The sequence below is a fragment of the Adiantum capillus-veneris genome, chromosome 5 (genome assembly GCF_014529385.1).
Source record: "Adiantum capillus-veneris isolate H3 chromosome 5, ASM1452938v2, whole genome shotgun sequence".
Classification (NCBI taxonomy): domain Eukaryota; kingdom Viridiplantae; phylum Streptophyta; class Polypodiopsida; order Polypodiales; family Pteridaceae; genus Adiantum; species Adiantum capillus-veneris.
The window spans coordinates 25827894-25849304 of NC_140935.1; the positions used below are offsets into that span (position 1 = coordinate 25827894).

Consider the following 21411-nt stretch of genomic DNA (forward strand, 5'->3'; position numbering starts at 1 on the left):
CATGCTCCACGTAAGGTGTAGAGGATGTTGTATCGACGATGTATTGAGTTCAAGCAATATAAAGAAACATCAAGGTTTGAAGCCAGTGCTCTCTAGGTTGAAACTCCGCCACTCCCCGTCTCGTGTGTCATTCATCTCAGTTCAGTTGTTATTGAGGTGTCCGTCTTGTGATAATGGTATCAGAGCTTCACGCGTGTGCTTTTCTGCAAGCATACCAATCCCACCAAAGAGCAGACAGAGTAAACCGACGCTTCCAAAGTCTACTGGAATTTTATTTGAAGTATCTTCGAGTCCCAACCCCGGATTCATTAGACTTATTAGCCACTCCCACCCTTACTTCATCGCGCATCAGACGCGCTCCCGTCTTCATCGCTCTGTCTTACAGGGCATAAGCCATAAAGATCACTTGCAAGAGAAGGATCCAAGATTCGTTTCAAGCTGTTCTTTTTCTCAGATGTAATGCCATGCAGTGCTGGAAGAATATAGCTACCAAGATGCATGCTCCTAGGACTTGGCAAGCTTTCCAAAAAAAAATTCCCCCAAGTTATATGGTTTTTAGCAGCTTCTGGCAGAGTGGGGTATCCTGAAATGCTTGCCACGGAAACCCTTGCAGATTACGACTTGAAATTTCTCGACATCTCTCATGAGTTGTCTCTTCCCGAGCTAAAAACCTTGGGAGGTCCGGTGTGATTTGCTATGGCTTGGGACTACCATCGCCGCCAGAAGAACATTGTCTTTCCAAGAGTTGATGGACCATGCTGTGGTCGGCTACAACCTTATGGGAGGAACCTAACCCTAATTTTTAGTGCAGGTTTCAAGATGGAAAGTCAATCGACTTGTTGAGCTTGATTGATGTCGAGATTGCTTTTTAAGTTTGAGTTCTGTTTGAGAACTTGTTTGGTGATCCGGTTTGAAATTTGTTTGAAATGGATGGTATTTGTTTTGAACTTGCCTTGGTGCCGATTTGAATTGTTTGACTCTGGTTTTAATCTTGGTTTCAATGATTGGTGAATTTACTCCCAGGTGGAGTACTGAGAAATGATGTTTGAGAATGCTTGTTCATACTCATGGCCCGGACCCTTGTGGTTATTTACGCGGAGAGTATTGTTGTTGTTACTTATGGCCCGGACCCTAGAGGTTATTTACGGGGGGAGTATTGTTGTTGTTGGCCCGGACCCTTGTGGTTATTTACAGGGGAAGTATGGTTGTTGTTACTCATGGCCCGAACCCTTGTGGTTATTTACGGGGAGAGTATTAAGAATTCTGAGCAGTGGTTACTCTCAGCACCTCCAAACGATGCAGTTACAGTCTGGGGGGGCGTTTGGTTGTAAAATGCCTCTATATCTCATGGCCTGGACCTTTTTAGGTTATTTGCGGGAGGAGTAATGAGGGACTCGCTGAACAACTCATGGCCCGAACCTGGATGGTTATTTGTGGGGGGAGTGCTCATCCGTGACTTTATGTTTCTATGTCTTGTAACATGCATAAGTGAGCATTCGTGTTGCATTGTGATGTGCCAACCACTGAATATTCCTTTTTGGATGAACTACTTTTGGGAAGTCAACGACCCAGGATATGAGACTCCTTATTGGATGAGATACTTTTGGGAAAAAAACAACCCAAGATATCAAGAGTTCCAATCTGGAATGAGACTCCTTGTTGGATGAGATTCTTCTAGGAAGCCAACGACCTAGGAAATCAAGAGCTCCGATTTGGAATGAGAAAACTAATTGTCCCTTGGATTGTCCCTCGGTAATTTTGGAGCTGACTCGAGCTGTTTTGCAGATATGTTGTAATCGGGGACGATTACTTTCTTGCAAGAAGGGGGGATGTCACAAACTATTGGCGTGTCAAGCCATTGAAGAACGAAGCTAACTTGTAGATCCCGGCCAAGGAGCCTAAACCCTAAGAAGTAGAAGCAGCAGAAGAAGACGAAGCAGAAGTTCCCACATCTATGGGACCCCGTCCGATGGGGCCCAAGTGCCTAAAGGCATTAAAGTAAAACACCCAAAAGACGAGCGTAGAGAGATGACGACGTGGCAGCTACTGTACGGATTTTCGAAGTTTCTGTTGACTATGCTGACCTGGCAGTTGTACGGAATTCCGCCATTTGCGTTCACTTTGCTGACAAGGAAGCTGTACGGATTTTTGCAAAACGCGTTGGCAGCTTTTGGGTTCAACGCTTTTGGGCTGATGCTTTTGAGTTTGTATGCTTTTCATGTAAACTGTTTTTCGTAGGCTAAGGGCCTTTAAATATGGTCAAGGGGGGGTCGTGCATCCTTCTTTTTCTAAAACGTCCTTCTTCTTCTATTATCACTTGTCAATGTCTGTCCGGTCCTTGGTGTCGAAACTTGATCAGTGGGGTAAGTCACGTTACTCGAATGCATAGCAAATCCTTGCTTAGCATGTCCCATCAATTGTTGTATGGACACGGACTTGTGCTCAAAGCAGTATCTCGGATCTCTTTGGGAAGTCAACAGCAAAATCGCTCGATTTGTTGCTTGAAAGTGACCTTCTTAAAAGAAGAGGCAGGTAGAAAAGCATCCCCAAATCTCTCATACTAAAGCATCCAAAGTGTCAGCTTTGGTCATCCGAAGATGATTCCAAGCGGTAATCACATCTCATTTGTACTCCTGAGTCAGCCAAGAGGAAATAAAGAGCCGTTTGAACTTTAACCACTTGGTAGGGGCTTCTTTCCATAAGAGAAGAGTGGACCACCATGTTCGTGCATTTCCTTTTAAAAATGATGCTGCCATCCTAATTTTGGAGTGCTCTGAATAGCGCCCCCCAGAGAATGCTATGTCAAACAGTTGAATAAAGGCTAAAGCCTTAGGAGCATCTCGAAACCCTGAAAAGTATTCAAACTTTACTCCACCCTCCTTAAATTCCTTGGTCTTTTTGCCCTTGTCCTCGAGAGAATCATATTGGTTGGCTCTCTAAAAGTGCTTTCTTTGAATAGAACATGTAATCATCGGAGTCCGAACTCTCCGAGGAGGATGAATCCTCGTCAAAACTGTCAGAAAAATGTCAAGATGTACGGTATGATCTGCTCTTCTTTGCCTTCTTCTTGTTCTTTCCAAATCTTTGGTTCTTTCTTCGTTTCTTGCCCTTTCTATCCTCATCACTCGAATCGGAAGAGGAAGAGCTATCTGAACTGTCAGAAGAAGATGAGCACAAACTGGGCAGTCCTTCGAAGCGTACATGCTTCTTCTGTTTTCTTGCACTTGCAAAAAGAAGAATGACGGCCCAAATAACCGGGGTACTCAGTCCCCTTGTTTTGTTTCTTTGATTGTTTCTTCGCCCCCAAAAGTTGGTTGACTCGCCTTTCGACAACGTCATCAAGAAGTTCTTCAGTAAACATCCTTGGAGTAGGAGGTTTCTTGAGGACTGATTTTATTGGTGTATCAATGGCTTTCGGCCAATGCGTATGCACTTCGTTAATCGAGTGCCGGGTCAAAAATTTTGCATATTGTGGATCCTTTGCAAACTGGAGCATCTGCTTTGCGCAATCATCAACCTACTGGTTGACATTGTATCTCCATTAGTTGATACTCCATAGGCCGAGGTGGCCCGTATTCTTGATCTACTGATCCATTTGTATTCCCCGTGCTGCTCCCCGTTCCCAAAGTGGCAGGAGGTGTCGCGTGATTCTTGCCGAAATCCATGAGTGTCGCGGAAAAAGGGTTCGGATTTCGCAGTAGAAGGGAAATCAACTGAGCTCTAATACCATTGTAACAAACTTGGACACCCCAAGTCTGGAATTTGGCACGATACACGAGAGTGAATCACTTTAAATACTTCACACTCAATTCACAGTTCAATAGAGTCGACACGGCCTGGCATAGTTCCGTGCCCAGAGAGATTTGCCCCAAAGACTGGCGCCCCTTTCGCTTGAGCAAAGTACAGTTGCCCGCGGGTCTTCTCTGCTCATCGGCTCGTCAGCACTCGTGAGCCAGAGAGAGCCCAAGGGACTGATTTAAAGGCCTTGGACATGGGAAAAAAACTACAAGAAAAGGCTCCACTCTCAAAAACTATTGGCTCCCAAAAGCACTAGCGCTAAAGCAGCCAGCGCATTATGCGGAATTCCGTACGGCTTGCCACGTCAGCATGGCCAGCGTGTTTGACGGAAATCCGTACACCTAGCCACGTCAGCACTCAGCATGAATTGCTGATTTTCGTACAGCCAGCAATCTTTCGCTTTCTTTTTAATTTCCCTAGTTGTTCCCAAGGCCCTGTCCGGCAGGTGCCCTATACGTTGGAACAACTTATGGACATGCCACGTCATCGGTTTGTGACAAGAGAACACACACACACAATATTCCCCTTGGAGCTCTCAATTCTCAGCCCCCTCTCTCTCCACTAGACACCAGGAGGACAACGATACAACTAGCACAGGAGCTAGGCACAAAGATGGCTTTCTACAGAGAGCATCTTCTCCACCTTACGAAGAACGGCTTTGTAACAAGACCAAAATACATGGACACCCACTTGTCTCATGGGATATGATGTGCTATTGGCCAGATACGCACATCTTCACACCAGCTTCAGGTTGAGACTGAGAGATACAACGGACTGCCAGTAGAGGCCAGGACATTCTCCTTGTGTCACATGGAGCTTGAGACAGAGTTGCACTACACATGCCTCTACCCAGTCTACTATGAGATACGAGGCCGCTTCCACTACTTGTTCAAAGAGGGCTTTGGCCCACTCTCCAAAGTCATGGGATACGAGGACCAGAGATGCCTGGGTTTGTTTTTGCTCGAGCTGCGCACACACAAAGAGAGCTTGATAAGAGGAGAGGCTAGCCAATCTCAAAGACACATCACAGACTTCTTTAGAGCAGACACTGGACAACCGGAGAAGCTATTACCATAGTAGAGTCCACATTCTCCTAGAACCAAAGGCACATTGATCGACCGAGCGACCGAGCTAGGGAGATCCAGACGCCCACGACTGTGACTATAGAGCATCGACAGAGGCTACATCAGAGGATTCGGATCACTTTGGCCCGACATACACGACGCCTGGTTAGACTACTGACCATGGAGGAGAATGATGAGATCCGCCAACGACCGATGCTGGATCTCCTGTGATTTATACACCCACATTGTGTTGTATATAGTCCCCCATTCGCTTCACCCCACACTCATATCCTACACAATCCCGGCTAGTTGCTTAGTTCACATCTAGCAGCTTAGGATTCCATAGTATTTTTATTTTGTTACCCAAACTTTGTATCAGATCCACCACATTTTAACTTTCTGATCTCATAGGTCACCTTGGCCTTTTGAAGACGTTAATATAACATTTCATTTCATTTCATCTCTCTCTCTCTCTCTCTCTCTCTCTCTCTCTCTCTCTAAGGATAGATCTTTGAGGTCTCTTGGGATAGTTTCCTACGACCTTAAGATCCTCTTCTTCTTCCTCCTCTCTCCCTCCCTCCCTCCCTCCCTCCCTCCCTCTCTGTCAGACTTCTCTAGAGCAGACCTGGACACCCAGAGGAGCTACTACCACAGCAGAGCTTGTCGCCTCACACAAGAGGCACACCGATCGGCTGAGCAACTCAGCTTGGGAGATCCAGACGCCCACGACTGCGGAGGACTATACAGCATCGATGAAGGCTACATGAGAGGATTCGGATCACTTTGGCCCGACATGCACGACGCCCGGTCGACTGTTGACCATGGAGGAGATTGATTAGATCCGCCACCAACCAATCCTGGATCTCTTGTGATTTAGCTATCCCAGCTAGCTGCTTAGTTCACACCCACCAGTTTAGGATTCCATAGTATTTTCATTTTGTCATTTTGTTACTATGACTTTGTATCAGATCCACCACATTGTAACGCTCTGATCTCATAGGTCACTTTGGCCTTTTGAAGACACTAATATAACATTTCATTTCTCTCTCTCTCTCTCTCTCTCTCTCTCTCTCTCTCTCTCTCTCTCTCTCTCTCTCTCTCTCGTTGCAACCCCGACTCCCCCCCCTCGTGCTGCCCCTGCAACCCCGCCCCACCCCTCGCGCTTCCCGTACTACCCCTCCCCCCATCGCACTACCTCTACGACCCCCCCTCCCCCCATTTCGCGCTCTGCTGCCCCCTGCGCAGCCCCCCAACCCTGCCCCACCAAATTTTTCTCCCAGCAGCGCCCCCCCCCCCGAGACAGTCTGCAGCAGCAGACAGTCCGTAGGTACAACAACAGATAGGTCGCAGGTTTTTTCAAGAAATTGCAGAATTTTCAGGGAATTTCAAAAATTGCAGAATTGGCAGAAAATTGCAGAAATTGCATAAAGAGGGTTTTTGTCATTTTTGTCGTATTTTGCAAAAATTGTAGGAAATGCACGCCATGTATGCTTAGTGTGGGAGAACATGTATGCATAATGCGGAAGCATTTGTGCATGTAGGTCAATTTTTTTTCATTTTTGGCAACGACTAAACATGAGAAAGCAAAATGATAAGGCCGGCCCCTTAGAAGATGTAGTTCAAAAGTGCAAAGAAGAAATGGCCGAAACCAAGAAGATTAACCGCCACCGATTAGGGACAATAAAAATGCTCGAAGATCGCGTTTTGGCCCAAGTAAGATGGCCCAAGACGAAGAGATTGCATCACTCAAGAAAGAGCTCGCTGAGGCACGATCACGAAACACGCTTGAAGAGGGAGAATTGCAACCCTCTGTAATAGAAGAACTCAACACAATCAAAGAGCAAGTGCGAGCCATCAAAGAGGGGGAAGAGAAATGACTACTTCTTGAGTGGACGTTATTACAAAGACTCAATAGAAAGCAGATGAGGCTGAGAAATGGATTGAGGTTGCCAAGAAAGGGAAAAGCAAGGAAACAACATCCACACCCACCATTATCAACCTGACATTAGAAGAGGAGCAAAGAAAACGAAAACGTGTACGCTCTCTACATGTGAGAATTTACGGCCTTAAAGACAAAGATAATGTAGACGAACTTAGCTTTGCGCTTGCTATCATTGTCAGACTTTTTGTTTCTTGAGACTTTTTCTTGTCTCTTTGGCATGTACAACAGTCTTTCTTTAAACCTTTCTTGTGGCAATGGTAGCATTCAAACCTTTGGAGTTACTTCAAGAATTCTCGTGATCTTTACTTTCGGCATGGTTATGAGTGCGACCTCTTTGACCCTTGCCACTGGAAACATATGTATCACTGTGCTTTGTAGGCTCCTTAGACTTCCTGTGTATCTCTTCACTGAGTAGACTCGAAGCTACAACATCGTAGGCCAACTTGCCCTCACGTGCAAAGTTGCTAAATGATGTGCAAAATATGTTCCATGAAGAGGGTAGAGAGAACAATAAGAAGATAGACAGGAGGTTAGATCCCCTGGGAGACGGATTTATTGTAGCTTTGTGGACTTCCGCAAAGCATTTGACACAGTACCCAGAGCTAGATTGATGCGCAGATTACAGGAGATGGGAGTACCCACAGAGCTCATTTGGGGGATCATGGCATTGTATAGATCAGTAGTAGGGCATGTACGCACTTCATAGGGTCTATCTACACCGGTTCACTCCACTATTGGAGTGAAGCAGGGCTGCCCACTCTCTCCTACTCTATTTGGTATGTATGTGGATGAGGTTTCTGACTACATTGAGAGAGATGGTGATAGAGGTGCACGGCTGGCAGGGAAATGGATTCCGCTATTGTTATATGCTGATGATATTGTGTTGATCTCCCACTCTCCGGAGGGGATGCAACGTCACTTGGATGCTTTGCATAGGTTTGCCCATGCTTGTCTGTCAACCTTGGTAAAACCAAGGTCATGGTATTTAATACCACCCCACAATGGATCAGGAGGTCAACGCCCACATTCACATATGGCCAGGAGACAGTGGAATATATAGATGCTTACACCTACCTTGGAGTGGTTTTTAGTGGACCAGGATTTTCTTTGAGGAGAGCAGCAAAGACTAGATTGACCAGAGCCCATTTGACATTGGGGAGATTGGAGAGGATGTGTTCACAGGTTTAGTTTCAGGAGCCTTGGATGAAGCTCTGGCTCTCTGACACTTTGGTGGCTTCTCCATTGCTCTATGGAGCTGGGATATGGGGGCCTTCATTGGATCATCACGGGAGAACGGGTCGCACTGATGGATGGGGGAGCCTCTGGTCTCTATGATCTCGCAGCTCATTAGAGCCAAGGCTTCAGTACCACGTGCCATTATCCGAGCAGAGCTAGCTGCCCCCCCACTAGTAGTTGAGGCGCTCACCAAATCTGTTCCTTCATACACCGCATGTGGGAAGTTCCCAAAGATAGATACGACCACCTTGCACTTGAGTCCTCTCTGTGGGGGAGCAGGAGAGAGAGCCCACTTGCTGTCCTATGCAATGAGAGTGAAGGAGAAGGGAAGAGTGGCGCAGAAGAAGCTTGCGCAGGGAAAAACGTGAGAGAGGGAGAGAGCTCGTTGAATTTTTGGGAAAAGCCACGCACCTTCTTTTGGGCTTCACATTTGAGTATATGAGTAAGTGACTAGGGGGCCGTTCACACTTGGGCCCCCTCACTTATAAGACTTTTAACTTATAAGTTAGTAAATACAAGGCACTTAGGCCTTTATTCCCTAACAACCTCCCACCTAAAGGCAATGTACCTTGGGAGATCAAAGAATCAACTAACTATGATACATCAGCTGATCATGCACTTACTCATCCAACACCCATCATCTGACGGCAATATGCAAACCGCTCTGCTGGAAGACTCTTGGTCAAAAGATCTGCAGGATTGTCATCTGTGTGCACCTTGACAAGTGTAATGCTCTTGTCATCAAGCACACTCCTGATAAAATGATACTTCACCTCTATGTGCTTTGTCTTGGCATGAAAAACAGGATTCCTTGCAAGCATAATAGCACTCTGACTATCACAGTGTAGCACAGGAACCGGTGACTTAATGCCAAGCTCTTCTACCAAACGTATGAGCCACAAAGCTTCTTTGCATGCCTCAGTGGCAGCCACATACTCAGCCTCAGTGGTAGACAAAGCAACACATTTTTGCAGTCTAGAAATCCAAGAAACTGCACCTCTTGTGAATGTAAACACATATCCAGAGGTAGACTTCCTGCAATCTGGATGTCCAACAAAATCTGCATCTGTAAAGCCATGCACAGATGTCTCACTCTTCCCAAAACAAATGCACAAGTCTTTAGTGCCTTTCAAGTATCTCAAGATACACTTCACTGCTTCCCAATGCTTTTTGCCAGGATTGCTCATGTACCTGCTTACCACTCCCACCGCAAATGCAATGTCCGGACGTGTAGCAACCATAGCATACATCAAACTGCCAACGGCTGATGCATAAGGAATCTTGGCCATTTCAGCCCGCATATCATCTGTGTTTGGGTAGTCATGTGCAGTCAGTTTTACATATGGAGGCAGCGGAGTACCAAGTGCCTTTCCCCCATCCATATGAAAACGATGTAGCACCTTATTAACATAATCTCGTTGAGATTGATACAGACGCCTGTGAAGTCTATCTCGAGAGATACGCATGCCCAAAATATGATTAGCATCACTAAGATCCTTCATGTCAAAGCGATTTTTTAAGCTTTGTTGTAATGCATCCAACTCCGTGACATTTTTACCCGCAATAAGCATGTCATCAACATACAAAATCAGCAATAGAAGAGATCCATCACTTGCCGTTTTGATATACAAACAGTGATCAGAATTACTTCTTTTGTATCCTTGAGACCTCATGAATGTATCAAACTTGTGATACCATGCACGGGGAGACTGTTTCAAACCATACAAGCTCTTCAAGAGTCTACATACTTTCTTCTCTTGCCCCTTTGACACAAAACCTTCTGGCTGCATCATATAGATCATCTCAAGCAAATCGCCATGCAAAAACGCTGTTTTGACATCCATTTGCTTTAACTCCATATCTTCAGAAGCAACCAGGCCTAAAACAAGACGTAATGTGGCAAGCTTTACAACAGGAGAAAAAATCTCATCAAAATCAATACCATGCTTTTGCTTGTACCCTTTAGCAACCAAACGTGCCTTGTACTTAGAAGAAGCATCAGATGTGACCTTGGTCTTGTAAACCCATTTACATGGCAGAGCCTTGTGCCCTTTAGGCAAATCAACCAAGTCCCATGTATGGTTTTTCTCCAAAGACTGCATTTCCGAAACCATTGCTTTGAACCATTTCTTACTGTCTTCACGTTGCATAGCCTCTTTATAGCAAGACGGCTCACCACAATCAGTAAGCATGACATAGTCCAAAGACGGTTCATATCTATCGGGGGGCCTTGTCACCCGAGTAGACCTACGCACCCAATGATCCATAACAGGTGGATTTTCAGCCTGTAAACCATCAAAAACAGCAGGCTGTTCAGCCGGCTGCATCGCAACAACGGGCGGTCTAGGAGCATCAACCTGTTCTCCTACCTGTGGTGCATCAATGGCAACTTGTTGGGGCTGATTTTCAGCAGCTAATGGCTGATTTTCAGCACCATTTTCAGCATGTAAAGGCTGCTGAACATTGGGCCTTCTTGGCTGTCCATATGTAACATCTTCACGAAAAACAACCCGGCGCACTTCCTCGACCTTTGAGGGCTGTTTGTGCATGCAATCCTCATTGAAGATGACATCATTGCTGCGTATGATTTTCCGTAATGCGGGATCCCATAATCTATACCCCATTTCACCATCCTCACCATATCCTAAGAAAATGCATTTATGAGACTTTGGTTCTAGTTTGGTGCGCAGTTCACTCCGGATGTGAACATAGGCCTCACAACCAAACACTCTTAAATGTGCATATGAGGGTGGCTTGCCAGACCACACCTCCTCAGGCACCTTTCCACCCAAAGCCTTGCTAGGTGAGCGATTAATCAAGTGAATAGCTGTTTGTACAGCTTCTGCCCAAAAACCATGAGGTAATGCAGCATGTGACAGCATACTCCAAACTTTCTCTTGGATAGTCCGGTTCAACCTCTCTGCAACTCCATTCTGAGAGGGATTAAAAGGAGCCGTGAGCTCTCTTTTAATACCTTTAGTAGCACAAAAGTCAATAAAAGCTTTTGATACATACTCCCCCCCATTGTCCGAGCGCAAAGACCTAAGCTTCTTGTCAATTTGATTCTCAACAAACGCAAGAAACTTCTTGAAAGTATCCAAAACATCGCTTTTAGCACGTATTGGATACACCCACACCTTACGTGTAGCATCATCGATAAACGAGACAAAATATTTCTTTCCCCCTAAGGACAACTGTGGCATTTCACATACATCGGAATGCACTAAGTCTAACCTGTCAGACTTCAAAGAAATAGACCTTTTGTGCGGTGTTTGACTGTGCTTACCATAAATACAGTGCTCACAATGAGAAAAATCAGCATACCTCAAACACGGCAAATAACCACAACGAGACAGAGTTTCCATTCCTCTTTTACTCATGTGTCCCAACGGCCATGCCACAAAGAAACACTTGGCTGCTCGGTTACGGCGACAACATGGTCACGCACACTAGATACATGCAAAGGATACAAAGTGTCCGATTTACAACCCTTGGCTACAATCCGGGCCCCTTTACAAATTTTCCACTTGCTATCACCAAAGTGGTGTGATAGCCTGCATCATCTAGCTGCCCTGTACTAATCAAACTCTTCTTGAGTTGTGGCACATGGCGCACTTTGTGCAAAACAAAAGTCATATCATCAGCAAAGGAAAACTGGACACTGCCAATACCTGCAATGTCACATGCATAGTTATCTCCCAAATAAACAGTGCCCTGCACCTCACCTGAGTACTGTGTAAACCAATCCCTATGAGGTGTTACATGAAAGGAGGCACCTGAATCAAGAATCCAAGTATGCATGTCCACATCAGAACCCATAGCAAGGGTATGTGCATCCACAGAAGAGGCATTGAGTACATCAGTGCTGCTGTCACTGTCACAACTACTAGCAACATTGATTTCCTCAATCAACACAGTGCTCTTCTTGGCATTTCCCTTGTCCTTTGCATCAATTTCAACACCCTTGTTCTTCTCTTTCTTCCACTCATAGCATTCCCGTTTATAATGCCCTTTCTTTCCACAATGATGACACACAACATCTTTCCTACGAGATTTGCTGCGTGCCCTGTCCCTACTGTCAGATTTCTCCCTCTGTTGAGACCTGCCTCTCAAGTGCAATGCATTAGAAGACCCACCTGTGGTGTTCTTCCTGTTCATCTCTTCCATCAAGAGAGAACTCTCTACATCTACATACTTAAGTGAAGCACTTGAGTTACTAAGAGCTGTCCGGAATACATCCCAACTCTCGGGCAATGTGCATAGCAGAAAAGTAGCTTTGAACTCCTCATCAATCGTGAATTTCAGCTCTGTTAGTTGGCTAAAAATAGAGTTGAATTCATTGAGGTGCACTGACATGTGCGTGCCCTCCTTCATACGGAAATCCATAAGCTTCTTAAGCCAATACACTTTACTGGCAGCACTCTGCTGTGCATACAACTCGTCTAAACGCTTCCACATGCCCCATGCTGTCTGCTCATTCTCTACATTGAAGAGTAAATTGTCAGACACCGAAAGCATGATCGTGGAGCGAGCCAACTCATCCACTTCTTCCCATTCTTCAACCTCCATATCAACCGGTTTCACACCCTGTAACTTAATAGGTTTCGCCTGTTTCTTCTGCAACATCACATTATAACATTGCTTCTTCCATATAGCAAAGTTATGGGCACCTTCAAGCTTGCGAATGTGCAACATATTGCCACTTTCACTGCTAGAAGCCATTCTGAGTGATTGCAAACACTGAAACCCTGTTTTGCCGACCTAAACACGCCCAAATGTGCGCAATCGGGCAAAAGACAGCTTGCTGTTACAGAAAAACAGCGAGCAATTTTCACGCGAAATCACCCAAAACGGCGTACATTCACTGCCAAACCCTTACCAAAGGTTTCCACAAGGTGTATACATCATTTGCTTGCTGAAATTCCCTGTTTTAGGGCAAAAATCAGACCTGTAAACACCTGTTTTGCTGAATTTTCAGAACCTCGTTGGTGGAAACACTTGTAACATTGACCTGTGAGACTTGCCCTAATGAAATTGCATCAAATTGACCCCGAAATTGGTCAATTTCAGCAGAAATAGGCTGCTGTTCGCCAGTTTTTGAAACCCTAATTTTGGGGAAACTGTCACCGGAGGTCGATTCTACACGGTGAGAGGATCCCTTCGCGACAGAGCTGATCGAAAACGGTTGAATATCCTTCCCGCAGCGAGCAAGAACAGAATTCTGATCTGTGTTGCGAAGATGGCTCTCTTGGAAACCCTAAAGCTCTGATACCATGTGTGGGGGAGCAGGAGAGAGAGCCCACTTGCTGTCCTATGCAATGAGAGTGAAGGAGAAGGGAAGAGTGGCGCAGAAGAAGCTTGCGCAGGGAAAAACGTGAGAGAGAGAGAGAGCTCGTTGAATTTTTGGGAAAAGCCACGCACCTTTTGGGCTTCACATTTGAGTATATGAGTAAGTGACTAGGGGGCCATTCACACTTGGGCCCCCTCACTTATAAGACTTTTAACTTATAAGTTAGTAAATACAAGGCACTTAGGCCTTTATTCCCTGACACTCTCAACAGTTAGCCATGCACAGAGATACAGCATGTTGGTATGGGGAGATCACATCATGGTTCTAGGCGCATGGGTTCAGTATAGACAGATACAGTTTCCGACCATGAGGAAGCAGAATGGCAAAGATGACCCGGTGGAGGATGCCATCCAAAAATGCAAAGAAGAACTGAGCGAGTCCATCAGCATGATCAACCGCCACCTCCTAGGTACTATCAACATACTCGACGCGCGCGTGGCAGCACAAGAAAGCACGATACATACACTCAAGGATCGCGTGAAGGCTCAAGATGAGGAAATCGCACTACTCAAGAAAGAGCTTGCACAGGTGCGATCGCAGAATGTCCTCGAAGAGGGAGAGCTTCAACCCTCAGTAATTGAAGAGCTTAACACGATTAAGGAACAAGTGCGGGCCATCAAAGAAGGTGGGGAGCAACAAAAAGAAATGACGACCTCGTGGGTAGATGTCATCACAAAGACCCAACAAAAAGCAAAAAAGGCCGAAAAATGGATCGAGATTGTCAAGAAAGGGAAGGGCAAGGAAATAACCCCCACCCCCACACCAACTATCATCAACTTGACACTAGAAGAGGAGCAAAGGAGACGTGTACGGGCCCTACACGTAAGGATATGTGGCCTCAGAGACCAAGATAATGTGGAGGAAGAGGTGAAAGAACTCATGACTCTGGTGGGGGTCAACGAGCAGACGCACACGAGGGCCTAGAGAGTGGGCACAAAGAAAAGCGGAAGCAACGGAGAAACCTCGAAGGAAAGGGCACTCATTCTCCGCTTCCCCTCCATGGAAGCGAAGAAGGATTTCTTGAAGAAGAGACCGACTCTAAAGAAGACTGGCATCTTTCTTGGAGATGACCTCACCCTCTCACAGATTGCTCATATGCAAGAAGTAATGCCGAAAATTAGAGCAGCAAGGGAAAAGGGGAAGATTGCTTTTTACAGAGATGGAAAGGTGGTGATATTGGAGCGACGTCCCGCATGACGGTGCGAGACCTATGGGACCACACTAAAGATGGCAACCTGGAATTGTAACGGTTCACTTCGTCTTGATATAGGGGCCTTTGAGGATAGCTTCACACGGAGAGACATCATCTTCTACGCTGAGACGCATCAAGCCCCTGGGCAATCCATGCCACAGGTGAGCGGATATAGATGGGAGACAGCCTGCAGACAAGAGATCAGATCGGAGCATCGAGGACGAGGCTCAGGGGGAGTGGCAGTTCTATTTAGGGAGGAGTTGCAGCCATTGATATATATAGCACGCAAGGATGAGCATGCTAGGTATATGTGGGTGAGGCATCAAGCCCCTGGGCAATCCATGCCACAGGTGAGCGGATATAGATGGGAGACAGCCTGCAGACAAGAGATCAGATCGGAGCATCGAGGACGAGGCTCAGGGGGAGTGGCAGTTCTATTTAGGGAGGAGTTGCAACCATTGATATATATAGCACACAAGGATGAGCATGCTAGGTACATGTGGGTGAGGCTCAAGGCAGAGACGGGCAGATACCTCTACATTGCTATCTGTTACTTTCCTCCTAGTACGTCAGTATATGCATCACCTAGGCGACAATCCCCCTTTGCTATTTTGGATAATGACATATGGGAGTTTTCTAAGGATGGTGACATTATCATACTAAGGGATTTCAATTCTAGGACTGCTCACCACCAGACAATATTTTATGATACTTCCGAGGAAATGCTTAGGGAGCTGGACAATACAAAGATGGGTCTATCCAGATTATCACAAGATGAGGAATACACGGAATATAGCAGATACTTAATAGATATGGGAACCGCACATAGATTGGCCATTTTGAATGGCCTACAAAGATTTTTGACAGCTGGAGGTTTTATTTGCTTTCCACACCGACATGGTGCCAGCACCGTGGATTATGTTATGGCCCAGCCAGATCTCATTCCATTCTTTCAAGATTTCATGGTGGGCACTAGGCCAGTTGGAGTAGCAGTTGATCATGCTATCTTGTCCTTCACCCTGAGGTTTCAGTTCAGCATAGCTCCATTAGGAGAGGTCCCTACACACATCCGGTATACCTTCATGAGGGAGACGGACTCTGTGTATATGGATGAGATATACAGGAAGCTATGAACCCAAGAGCCAGGACAGCCACTAGATGAACTCACTCAGATACTGACAGAGACGCTACATGATGCAGCATCAGAAGCATACCCCCACAACCAGCCTACACGGAGACGATATGGAAGAATGACCCGAAACAGTTGGTATGATGAGGAGTGTAGAGAGATGAGGATCAAGTTACAGAGGGAAGTACTCATGGGTATTACCACACATAGACAGTCACGGATTATCTTTTGCCGCCTAGTGCGACAAAAGAAAAGGGCTTATTTATCCCAGCTAGAGCAAGATCTGTGTCAGTTACTTATAAGTCGGGACTCAGGCAAAGCATGGAGGCTATTCCACGAACATTCACCACCACCAGCGGTCACCTCCACTGGGACATGGGGGGAATATGCCACATCTCTACACAGCATCAGGACAACCACCTCTACCGGATCTACTAGAGACATGCCCGGAGACATGTTCTTTCTTTACTGCCGAGAGGATAAGGAAAGCTATTGACAGGATGAAGACAAGGAGAGCACATGATCATGATGGTCTGGTAGCAGAGCACTTCATCCATGCCAGGGATATGCTCGCAGAGCTCCTGGCTATGATGTTTAATCGAGCCATGTAGGAAGGCTTCCCTGAGACTTGGAGTATGTCCATGATTGTGCCTATTTTCAAGTCATAAGATCCCATGATTCCCGGCATGGTTGGTCACACATTAGCTAGGCTGTATGCATCCATTCTTGAACAAGAGCTGAGTAGATGGGCAAAGCGAGAGGGCATAAGAGCACCAGGGCAAGCAGGTTTCAGGAGAGGTTTCTCCACGCTTGACCAGATTCTAACACTCAGAGCTATTATTGAGGAGGGTAGACACCATGGCAAGACGATCTATTGTAGCTTTGTGGATTTCCGCAAAGCTTTCGACACAATGCCGAGAGCCAGACTCATACGCAGATCACAGGACATGGGTGTGCCTACAGAGCTGATTTGGGGGATTCTGGCTTTATACAGGACAGTGATGGGGCGGGTACGCACCACTGAGGGAATGTCGGGCATGGTCCTCTCCAATATTGGAGTAAAGCAGGGATGCCCCCTATCCCCTAATCTTTTTGGGATGTATGTGGATGAGTTTTCGGACTATGTAGAGCGTCAAGGGGACAGAGGGGCTCAGATAGCAGGGACATGGATTCCGTTGTTACTATATGCTGATGATATTGTGCTGATTTCTAACTCACCAGAGGGGATGCAGCGTCACTTGGATGCTCTGCATACATTTGCTCGTGACAATGGATTGTCTGTCAATTTGGGGAAAACCAAGGTTATGGTGTTCAACACCACACAACAGTGGATCAGGAGGTCGGCACCCACATTTATGTATGGCCAGGAGACTGTGGAGTACACAGATGCATATACTTATCTTGGGGTAGTCGTCGGTGGACCGGTGTTTCCACTAAGGAGAGCATCAGAGACTACACTCACGAGAGCATATGCAGCTTTGGGAGGACTGGAGAGGATGTGTTCGCAGGTTCAATTTCAGGAACCGCAAACAAAGCTTTGGCTTTTTGACACTCTAGTGACTTCAGCTATGCTCTATGGAGTTCAGGTAAGGGGACCCTCAGTAGAACACCATGAAGGATCTGGCAACACAGATGGATGGAGATGTATGAAGAGGCCTCTGCTCTCTATGATCGCTCGGATGATTCGGGCTAAGGCCTCAGTACCACATGAGATTATCCAAGCCGAGCTAGCGCCCCCCCCCCCCTTTCGTGGTGGAGGCGTTGACGAGATCAGTTTCTTTTATGCACAGTCTATGGGATCTCCCCAGGGACAGATACGCTCAGCTTGCCTTGGAGTCATCTCGACAACTAGCTCTACAAGGCGATACAGCATGTTGGTATGGACAGATGACAGCATGGTTTCAGTCGCATGGTCTCAAGATGGATAGATTACCTCCGCTCCAATACTCCCTGGATGCACCCTCCCTGTCTCTCACACGGACAGAGATCACCAGACTCATACGTCAGGATCTGATTCAGCTAAATCTGATTCAACTAAATACCAGGAGCACATGGATACAACCGACACAAGAGTTGGACACGAAGATGGCCTTCTACAGAGAGCATCTTCTCCAACTCACGGAGGACGGCTTTGTGACTAGGCCTACATACATGGACACACACTTATCTCATGGGATAAGATGCGCTATTGGACAGATACGCACATCCTCACATCAGCTCCAAATCGAGACTGGCCGATTTCGAGGGGTGCCGACAGGAGCTAGGATATGTCACCTATGCAACTTAGAGCCAGAGACAGAGCAGCACTACACATGTCACTGGCCGGCATACTATGAGATACACTGCCGCTTCCACTGCCTGTTCAGAGAAGGGTTCGGACCTTTTTCTAGAGTCATGAGATACAAGGATCAGAGGTGTCTCGGATTGTTCCTGCTAGAGCTGCGCAAACTTAGGGAGAGCTTGCTGAGAACATCAGAGGAAAGACAGTCTCAGAGACAAATCATAGATTTCTTTACACCAGCTATAGGAGAGCCAACGGAACAGTCACTACAACAAATCTCAGAACCTACTCATACTAGAGGTACACTGCTTGATTGAGCCACGGAACTTGGCAGATACAGACGTCCACGACCTCAGGGGGTCTCCCACTACCGACGAAGGCTGCAACAGAAGATACAGATCACTCTAGCTCGACATGCAAGACGCCCAACCAGAGTACTGACCATGGAGGAGGTCGATGAGATCCGACAACGACCGATAAGAAATTTCATCTGAACCCACAAACCCCCCCCCCCCCTTTCCTTTCTCCTTAGCGTCTTAGTGTTAGTTCTTTGTACCTTTGTAAATTCCGTACTCAGACATGGTATCAAATTTACCAATTGTAACTTTTTGGTCTCATAGGTCATTTTGGCCTTTTGAAGACGTTAATATAGCATTTCATTTCATTTCATTCATCTCTCTCTCTCTCTCTCTCTCTCTCTCTCTCTCTCTCTCTCTCTCTCTCTCTCTCTCTCTCTCTCTCTCTCTCTCTCTCTCTCGTCGTCTAGATCTTTAAGGTCTCTTGGGATAGTTTCCTACGACGTTAAAACTCTTTTCTTCTGGAGTGTGTGTGGGTGTGAGTGTGTGTACTAATAAAAAGAGGAAAATGGTAAAACCTTTCTATCACCCAAATGTGGTAGATTGGTTATGCCATTTCCCTCTTGAATAATAGGTCTTGAGTTCAACTCTCCTCGTCGGCTAGATCTTTAAGGTCTCTTGGGAAAGTTTCCTACGACGTTAAAACTCTCTTCTCTTCTCCTCTCCTCTCCTCTCCCCTCCCCTCCCCCTCTCCCTCTCCCGATGCTTGGGTCTGTTTTTGCTTGAGCTACGCAGACACATAGAGAGCCTGATGAGGGGAGAGGCTAGCAAGTCTCAGAGACGGATCACAGACTTCTTTAGACACTGGACACCACGAGGAGCTACTACCACAAGAGAGCTTGTTGCCTCACACCAGAGGCACACTGATCGACCGAGCGACCGAGCTAGGGAGATCCAGACGCCCACGACGGCGGAGGACTACATAGCATCGATGGACGCTGCATCAAAGGATTTGGATCACTTTGGCCTGACATGCACGACGCCCGGTCAGGCTATTGACCATGGAGGAGATTGATGAGATCCGCCAGCGACTGATGCTGGATCTTTTGTGATTTAGCTATCCCACCTAGCTGCTTAGCTCACACCTAGCAGTTTAGGATTCCATAGTATTGTATTGTCATTTTTGTTACTCTGACTTTGTATCAGATCCACCACATTGTAACTTTCTGGTCTCATAGGTCACTTTGGCCTTTTGAAGACGTTAAATATAACATTTCATTTCATTTACATAAAATTTCAGCCAATAACATGCATTTTCTTGCATTAGAATAATTCCGAGACGGAGAACAGTGGAAACTGTTTCAGCTCATGTGTTTGTAAGAATCAGTTAATAAACCAACAGAAAACTTGAAGGGGGGGGACCAGCCCATCTTTTGGTCCCCAATGTCGTGCCCCTATTTTCAAGTTTTATTCTGTGTGGATTCTTAAACAATATAATTGAATAGTTTCGAAAGTGGTTTAAGTGATCGCTTCCATTTCTGTGGTAGTCACAGTGTTGATGGAGCAACACCAAGTTCTCGGTAAAAACTTTGTACTAGCACCTTGTGTGCTTGTTAAGGAATAAAGAAAGACCACAAGGGCCATGGCCCCAGCACAGCTGCTCTATTATTGACACTGTATCCACTTGTGTGCCTTGGTTTAGTTTTCCAAGAGTGTTGTATTTGCTAATTATCCAAAGCCAATTTCTCCCAAGTGAGTTCACACTGGCTTTCATAGTCTTGCACAGAAGAAGCAGAAAAAGAAGAAGAAGAACAATTGCCAATGCTTACTTTGAACTGGGAGCCGATTCGTCCCCTAGCAAAATTGGTGAGCAATGCGGGTATTGAGGTGGTATAAGCAACCGCAATGGAGGAAAGGCCTGAAATTTGAACACAACCAGATATGCTCCTCGTGTCAAAAACTTTCAAAAGCACTTGATAATTCGTGGAACCAAAACTAAAAGCAATATAGCTCACAATATGAAGTGAATCATTGTGCGAGTTCAAACTTGGTTTTACAGCAATAGCAGTATACACGCATCTCACTGCAATACCATCCTTCCCATCTGCTGCAGCCTCCCTGTTTCCTTGAGGATCAATCTCTACTCTTGTTTCAATAAGTCTATCATTGATAGAATCTATCTCTTCGAGCAAATTTATCTGCACAAACATAAAATTGTGTGACCAACATATTTGCTCACTCTTCACTTTAACAAAGATAGATGAAGTTAATTCTACAAGAGAAAATTCCAGAGTTAAGCATGACATATACATCACTAGTGCTGAAGGTACAACCAAGAATAGCTCTAAGAGAAGAAGTCAGAAAACAAATCGTATTAAAGTCCTTAAGAGGCAAAATGACCTACACCACCACATCAGATACACCCATCTTCCACTTGTAAAGAGGGGGGCAATGCATGGCAAGCCTTTACCACGCTGCTAGTATCAATCGGTTCAAGAAAATGACACGAATGGATATGTGAGCAGACAACTGGGCTAGAAACATAAAAAGCTCAATAACCATCGCCATTGTCACCAACTATGAAGCATACCTCAAGTTTGGAGCGCTTTATTCTTGAGGAAGTTGCTGTGGATTCTGTCTCCAAGTCTGCACTACTCATTTTCTGTAAGCTGTTCACCACACTTCCATCAGAAGAAATTAGACTTAAAGCTAAAGAGTCCACCCGCCTCTTGGCTTTTTTTGTGATTGCACCTCCATCTGACGAACTGAGGATCCTTGCTTGTGTTCTACATTTGGTTACTTGTGCTAGATCCTCACCCACAGCAGCCCTTGATTGAGCCCCGGGCGCAGAACCGCCCAATTTGTCTGCTAAATTTACCAAGGAAGTCATATCAGAAACCGCCGATTCGAAGGCTCGTGGAGACATGTTGTTTATCTGGCAGAACAAAACGTCCATTTAATGTGCTGCATTTGATAGTGATAACTTGAAGCTGCTTCCAACCATTCTGACACGCAATCAAGCATACATACAGAGTAAGATATTAAGCTTCTCATCCTCCCACTACACTTACCCACCCCCTTCTAATTGCTCAGTACTTGAAACCCATAGATAAGTTAGATGCT

At 45.9% G+C, this 21411-nt stretch overlaps 1 protein-coding gene across 2 annotated transcripts in view; it reads right to left on the reverse strand.

Annotated features, from left to right (window-relative positions):
• Positions 1–21411, reverse strand: part of LOC147457037 (mediator of RNA polymerase II transcription subunit 15a-like) — a 102672-nt gene that overhangs the window by 12417 nt on the left and 68844 nt on the right. For both annotated transcript variants that reach the window (XM_086512074.1, XM_086512075.1), the window contains exons 9-11: positions 20879–21223; positions 20304–20486; positions 20118–20206 (exon numbers count right to left, since the gene is read on the reverse strand). In XM_086512074.1, the coding sequence (XP_086368200.1) occupies positions 20118–20206; positions 20304–20486; positions 20879–21223 (617 nt within the window). The remainder of the gene's footprint in view (positions 1–20117; positions 20207–20303; positions 20487–20878; positions 21224–21411) is intronic.